At 41.0% G+C, this 7,720-nt stretch overlaps 1 protein-coding gene across 1 annotated transcript; it reads left to right on the top strand.

Annotated features, from left to right (window-relative positions):
• Positions 1-481: 481 nt before the first annotated feature.
• LOC123050633 (probable ubiquitin-conjugating enzyme E2 23) lies at positions 482-2,215 on the top strand. Its single transcript, XM_044473397.1, has 4 exons — positions 482-841; positions 1,258-1,330; positions 1,404-1,876; positions 1,911-2,215. The coding sequence occupies exons 1-4, from the start codon at positions 482-484 to the stop codon at positions 2,100-2,102; spliced, it is 1,098 nt and encodes a 365-aa protein (XP_044329332.1). The 3' UTR covers positions 2,103-2,215.
• Positions 2,216-7,720: the final 5,505 nt, after the last annotated feature.

Genomic DNA, 7,720 nt, shown 5'->3' with positions numbered 1-7,720 from the left:
CGAAAAAGTCTAACCCGATCTGGCTGATACCATTGATAGAGTGCTTTGGATCATGTCGGTTAGATCATTCCGGTGAACCTACCTTCTCCTTGTCCAGATGAGCTCGATCCAGTGCCGACCATGGTGAAGAAGGGGCCGGTGATGGCAGAGAGATGGCGGCGGCGGTGTGCTTCTCGTGAGCACCGCGCTAACCCTATATCGGTAGGGATTGTAGGTGGGGATTGTGGCAGCGATTAACCTCGTAAGTCATGCCCCAGCCCCCACCTCTGTTTTTATAGCGCGGGTCACAGGGGCCCACCAACCATGGTTTGGCTGGGCGCCCCCGATCAGGGCGCGAGTCAGGGGCCCGTTTGACCCGTTGGTTTCGAACAGGAGAAAGATCAACCTAACAATTTCATCTCACTTGATGTGGCCATATATCTGATTTCATGAAAATGATCTACAAATTCCAACCAATGATGTCGAAGGAGACACCCCAGCAATGACAAGGACAAGCCTTTTAGGTTTTGCATTCCAGTCTTTGGTCAAATTAACTGACGACACGGTTGCTCGAGGTAAGGAATATCTTATGAACTGGCGACTATCGTCATCATTGTCGTCGTTACCAAGCTCTAAGTTACATGTGACTACGGACGGTGATAACACTCGTGGTGCTGCAACGGACATAATTGATTCTGCCGTGGCAAGGAACGTTATCGATTTGAATGGGCAAAAATATTCCAAAGAGGGGACGAAGGCGGCACATGGTACTTGTTGCTATGATGAATTATTCTGCTTCCCACGTTTCGATGTACTGCAGAGCAGCCCTTCGGATCACCATTACCTTGACATCGCGGACCAGGTAATTATACTTCTGTTAGAAAATATGAAGAACTGGAGGTAATTAAAGTTATACGTATCACAGTGAACCATAATTAATGACTCTCTTTACTTGTATTTTCTAGCATAGTTTATTTTTCTGTTTATTTGTACTTTCATTCTAAAACCTGTCAATATTTAAATACATGCAGTAGGAGTTTCCTACTGTTTTACATCCAAAAACTAAGATTATTCTAAGGAAAGTTTACATGCACAATATGCTTTGTCTATTGGTATAATTCATCTGCTTAATTATGTCATTTTGTTTTCATGTATCCTTGTCTTAAAATAAGTAACGGGGCACACTACATGTTACAAGTCATGATAGAACGATTTTTACTGAATGAAGTACATATACATATAGAACTTTAATCAATGCACCTTTTCATGAAAATGCAGGGCAGTAGTCATGTCAAGAGTTGGGCGAAAACAGTGCAGAAGGAATGGAAAATTCTAGAGAACGACTTACCAGGTATGAGAGTGCACCTGGAAATACAATACACAGTCCATGGTTACAAATGAATGCCTAACTTTTAAATGTGCAGAAACCATTTACATGCGGGTGTTCGAGGACCGCATGGACCTACTCCGGGTGGTGATGGTGGGTGCGAGTGGGGCACCGTACCATCACGGGCTCTTCTTTTTCGACTTGCAGCTGCCTCCATCATACCCAGCTGCGCCACCGCAAGTGTACCACCACTCCTTCGGCCTACGCCTCAATCCCAACCTCTATGAGTCCGGTACCGTGTGTCTTAGCCTGCTAGGCACATTTGGGGGCGAGGGCAGTGAGGTCTGGTCGCCGTCGACATCAAGCATCCTCCAAGTCGTTGTCTCCATCCAGGGCCTCGTCCTCAACGACCAACCATACTACAACGAGGCTGGATATGAGACTCTGGTTGGCAAACCAGAGGGCCGCCGCAATGCCTTGACCTATAGCAAGAATGCTTCATGCTCCACCTTTTACGCCACCTCAGGGATTTCAAGAATTTGTAAAGGATCACTTCCGCCATCGGGGGAGGTTCGTGCTCGGGACATGCACCGCGTGGTTGCAGGGATGCGGTGTCTGCAGTGCCCGTGCCACTGAAGCGGGAGGGGAACATCCATGTTCGGCGGGGTTAAGGCTTGCACTCGCCAACATGGTGCCGAGCCTCGTGGCAGCCTTCATGGAGATCGGCGCCGAGGGGTGTGAAGAGTTCCAGGAGTTGCGAGTCCCATTACCATGTGCTCGCGGCACCACTCACTAGACAGATGAGAATGTGATGCTGGTGATTTAGTCTCTTAATCTTGTAGTTACTCACCTTTAGTTCCATAACAGTTATGATTTTTTTTTCCTTTTTGATTACAAAGGGGTTCATCAAGGGGCAATAGCGGCAACCCTGTGAACGGCGGGTGTATATCTTTCATCGTGACTCATGAAAATAATGATATTTATCTAAAAAAAGAATTTATATCTATAATTTGAGCGTGTGGCGAATCGTACTCATGGGATGGTGCAGATCGAGCATGGTCCTGACATACGAACGTGTGGTGTCTAAATGTTTTTGGTCCGCAGAACAGTGAGTTCCAACGGTGAACACAACATTTAGGAGTCGGGCCTAATGATAGCAGGATAGCCAGGATTGTCAGGTCCATCTTGGAAGCACTGAGGTTCAGGTCGCTTCGTACGAATGCTTCTCTAATTAGGCCTAAATAAACTCACAAAAAAAATAGGCCTGATACGGTTTGTGCATTTTTTTTCTAGTTGTCATCTAAGACAATTAACTACTCCCTCCGTTCCTAAATATAAGTCTTTGTAGAGATTCCACTATGGAGAGTAGTAAGTAAGTCTTATAAAACTCCCACACCATTTGACTTTAGGCGGATATTCCCATGGTTTATTCTTTTGTTTGTTTGATTAATCAAATTGTATAAGACTTCCAAAAACAAATGGTATAAAGGTCGGATGAAGCATTATTAATTCTTGTCATGAGAATTAGCAAATCCGTCTTCTTTTTCTTTTTCTTTAGTCTTTTCCCTGGTTGTTTCCATGTGTATTTATACTTAATTTACTTTTGCTATATCTTGTTTTTGTATTTATTTCATTCTCACGTTATTTTCATGTTTCCCTTCTCCCTTTTATACTTCTTATAAGTTCTTCCCGACAAAAAAATCGTTATTAGTTTCACGTTTAGTTTATTTTGTTTTTGTTAATATTTTTCATGAACAAAATTTTATTATAATGCTTTTTTTTGAAACGTTCACATGTCATAATACAAATGTTCATACGTAGGAGTAAATATTCATTTATTTCACGAAAAAATATCGATGCAGAATATACTAAATGAAAAGAGAAATATTAAGGAGCCCCGCAAAAAAGAAAAATAATGAGAAGAAATTGATATGGAAAAAAGTTTCATGCTTCCCTTTTCCTTATCTTATTTTTTTAGTTTCCTCTTTTTGCTTTGTTTTTTATTCGGTTTTCACCAACATAATATTGGTAGAATAAAGTAAAACAATTACCTTCACTTTTTTGCTGGAAAACTTCCAATCTATTCATCATTAATCATGTCAGCACAATGAACACCAGAAATAATAAAAATTACATCCAGATCCGTAGACCACCTAGCGACATCTACAAACACTGAAGCGAGCTGAAGACACGCCACCACATCACCCATCTCTCGCCGGACCCGGGCAAAACCTGTTGTAGTAGACATTTGAGAAGTCGTCATGCTAAGGCATCATAGGACCAACGCACCGGAGCAGCAACCATCACTGATAAAGAGAAGCATAGATCGGAAGGATCCAACCTGAAGACACACGAACAAAGAAAAATGAAGATCTGATCCGAGTGGATCCACGAAAGACAACCACCGACCGACTCTCATGAGATCTGTCAAAAACACACCTCCACACGCCGTCCAATGACGCTATTCGCACCACCGGGATGGGGGCTAGGCGGGGAGGACCTTATTCCATCTTCAAGAAGACGCATCTGCCTCGTCGTCATGAGCATGACACAAACTCTAGATGGACACAAAAGACATCTAAAAACAGAGGAGGAGCGCTCCCACCGGAATGGACCGAGAGATCCACCGCACCTCCAGGAGTAAGACCATAGAAGATGAGGTAGACCCGCGGCGCTGCTGGCAGGAGGCAAGTAACCCCTAGTCTGCCTTACCTTTACTTTACATTGCATAGGTTTTTTGTGTGAATAATGTCAGAAAAATAATACAAGAAATGTGTTGTGTTCATGTCAGCTAGGTGAATATGTACCGTCCAAAAGACTATATGTTTAATTTTCTCTTATTAATCCAACACTAGTACAATGCTGGCAACAATATCCTTTTCTTTCCCCTCCCGCGAAGCGAGTACGTAAAACTTTCCTCCCCTCGATCTCTGTCGACCCATGGATTTGCCTCACATCCGCCTGCAGATCCGCCGGCCGGTGGCAGGGAGGAGAATCCTAGTGGCTCGGCTCCTCCTAGTAGATAAATTAGTGTCTTAGTCCTCCCAAGGGCGATGATCGGATGTATGGTGGCGCTTTTTCTTTGAGTCAGTCATCCAGGCTCTAATCCCCCTCAAGTTTGTCCGCTGGGACGATTTAGACGAAGCTCCGGCATAGATTCCTGCCAGCTCCTCGGGGCCACGAGGTTAGGGTTCCTCATCGTGGGTATGCAACAACGAGATTTGATGTCGGGTTCTTCCCATCGATTTTAGGATTCAATGACGACAACTATAGCCCTAGGACACTGGTCCTTATGGGCACTGTCGTCGACAATGTCAGGCCGACTCCAGTATAGGAGCCGCGACAGCAGCGCATATGTGGCTCATTCTGACAGTGACAGTGGTGGTTTGGAGGTCCATGAACCTCGATATAATTTTTATTACGTTTCACATGCTTTGTACTTCTGGTGAATCTTTATAATATATATGATCCTTTTCAAAGAAAAATCGTACACTGGTATATAAAAAGCAAGTAGTGGCCTCACACAAACCATGTTCGTGGCGTGCTGCCCCCACGGTGACCCCCGCGTCACCGGTAACAGATATACTGGTGGTGTGTCAGTATTTGCATGCCACCGGGACTACCCATGGCATGCTGAACCTATAGGCGCCACTAGTGATTATGAACATTAGCGGTGTGGCCTCAGTTCCATACGGCACTAACAGAGTTTCTATGAACACCTTCTGGTCAATAATTATTAGGGGGATCTGCACACGCATAAAAATTTCCACGTATCAACAAAGATCTTTATCGAGCAAACATTCTATTACTAAATACAATTCCCATTGCTTCGTGATATGTCAAAAAACCAGAGGCGAGATTTTTACAATATCCTTGTGATCAACACTTTCATCGCTATACCTAGTTATCCTCGTTACCGATTTGTATTATTTCATTTTTTTCCCTATTCAAATGTCCCCATGACTAACACCTTAGTCACTATGATTGGTCAAGTGAAGATGGACATCTTAATACCCAGTGGGCCCATAGTGTATCTTTCCAGCGCCGAAGGAGCAAATCATGGTCTTGACATATCAAACACCAGAACATAATTTTCTGCCTTCTGGTATACCCGAAAGTCACTTTTATAATCACCCAATTATGGAATGATGTTTGGTAACCTCAAAGTAACGATACTGTATCCTGGTTTACATATTCTCATGGTCTAAGAACGTAAGTAAACTTTAACAATTAATAAAAAATACAGACAACATATTAGCGACCTGATTAGGCAGTATTTCATAAGTTGGTTCTATCCAACATCATTGTTACTCTAACAATTTGTTATCATTATTTCCGTCAATGTTTTTACACTAATAATGCCCATGATCGGGAAAACAGGATCATCAAAAATACATGAGCTAGGCCTGAGGACTGAATAGGGATCTACTTGATACTTATCTTCCCACACATGTAACTATGTTTTTCCTCTGAATCTCATAGTCAACAACCATTGCAATTATAGCATATAAATACATACCTAATTATGAATGTGAAATAGAATATTAATTTTCTTATTATTAACTCTACGGCATATTTCCAACACATAAGACCTAAACATAGACTAAAAAAAAACAGAATTTTCAATTCAATTTTGCCAATTCTTCATTCACTTGTAGATCAAATTTGAAGTACTCCCTCCTTCCATCTATATAGGGCCTAATGTGTTTTTCAAGACCGCCTTTGACTATTGACAAGATTAATAGTACATGAGATCTATAATGTGAAAATTATATCATTGGAAGCTCCTTTCAGATACGAATTTGATGGTATGCTTTGTGTAAGTTGCATGTCATATATTATTACACTAACATTTGGTCAAAGTTAGCCTTGAAAAACACATTAGGCCCTATATAGATGGAAGGAGGGAGTATATACATTAAATGACTAGAAATGAATCACTGACCCAAAATTCCTAGATATGACGTTGAACATGTAATGGTGTATCTTGAATATACAAGAAAAAATAAAGGTCAAACGACGAAACAACTGTCACTTTGCTTTCAAATCTGACGTGTTCCCGCATGAAACCCAGATTATTCCTCGGTGTTGATCTAGTTTCTAGGCAGCTTATATGACCTTCTGTGAAATATTCTCAATTTTTGAATGCAACCTATATGGATCATGTAATGACACCATGTAATCTTTCATATTTTTGCAGACTTCGATTGCATTATTCAGAATTGAAAAATTAATACCTCCATGTTTAGGGTTGAGTCTTGCCACTCTAAGGTTCGAAGTCCTTTCCATTTCTTCGATAAGTCCTAAACATAGACTCAATAACACAAATAGGATTGTCAACGGCATTTTTTATTCTCTTGTTGTTCAAATTGGAACTATATTCATTAAATGACTAGAAATGCCAGACCCCGAAAATGCCAAATTTTGACATGGAACATGTAATGGTGTATTATGAGTGTAGAGAAAAAAATACAGACAAAGTTCAACCGCTTAAGCAACTTTCACTTCGACTTTAAACCTGACTCGTCCCCTCTTAGACTACAATTCTTCCTTGAAGATAGCCGGTTTCTAAGCAGTGTATGTCACAACTTTGTAAAATGTTCTCAAAAATTTATCACGATATATTGATGAAATATGAGGGCACCACGCCAAGTTTCATATTCATACTCCATTTGCTTTTTTCAGAATTAAAAACCAATAACCTTCATGTTTGGAGTCCAATCCTGGTATCCATATGTTTGGAATTATTTCCCTTTTACTGGATATGACCTAAACATAGACTAAATAACACAATGGCATTTTCCAACCAAGTTATATGGAAAAAAGATGCACTTGTAGTATAAATTTTAATTAAGTGCACCAAATACCTAAAATGCACTGAATGACTATAAGAGGAAATAGTAAGGGGGGAAGAAATGGAAAAAGAGAGGAAAGCATATAATGTATATAAAATAAAAGAGCATAAAAAAGAAAACAACTATTGAACAAAAGAAAGGAAACAAACAAAAGGAGTAGAAAAGGGGAAAAGAAAAATATTGTTGGCCCGGTACCACTTGGCAGGAACTACGCAAAGCATGTGCTTGTCGAGTGCCATGTGGCAAGAACTCGGCAATAACATGCTTTGCCAAGTGCTACCAAGTGTCGGACTTTTGCCTAGTGTTTTCTTCGTGGAACTAGGCAAAAATCATGTATTCGTGTTTGCCTTGTACTCAATGAAATGCACTCGGCAAACACCCTGACTAGGCAAAGTTCTAAATTATTGTTCTGCGGGTGTGGCTAATCAGAATTTTGCTAGACATACAGGGTAAATGCTATGAGAATATAATACCTAAATAATTCATCCGCACTATCATATTTCTCTTAACATGCAACCTATCCACCTCAATAAATTTGCCACTTCAGCCAAAAACAACA

This window comes from Triticum aestivum, chromosome 2D, assembly GCF_018294505.1.
Source record: "Triticum aestivum cultivar Chinese Spring chromosome 2D, IWGSC CS RefSeq v2.1, whole genome shotgun sequence".
Lineage (NCBI taxonomy): Eukaryota > Viridiplantae > Streptophyta > Magnoliopsida > Poales > Poaceae > Triticum > Triticum aestivum.
This window is presented reverse-complemented; position numbering and strand designations above follow the sequence as displayed.

Excerpts from the sequence above, each read along its gene's own strand:
- LOC123050633 (XM_044473397.1), top strand. The coding sequence starts at position 482 with ATGACAAGGACAAGCCTTTTAGGTTTTGCATTCCAGTCTTTGGTCAAA. Across the intron at positions 1,331-1,403 it reads TCTAGAGAACGACTTACCAG|AAACCATTTACATGCGGGTG; the intron begins GTATGAGAGTGC and ends TTAAATGTGCAG. Across the intron at positions 1,877-1,910 it reads CACTTCCGCCATCGGGGGAG|GGATGCGGTGTCTGCAGTGC; the intron begins GTTCGTGCTCGG and ends GCGTGGTTGCAG.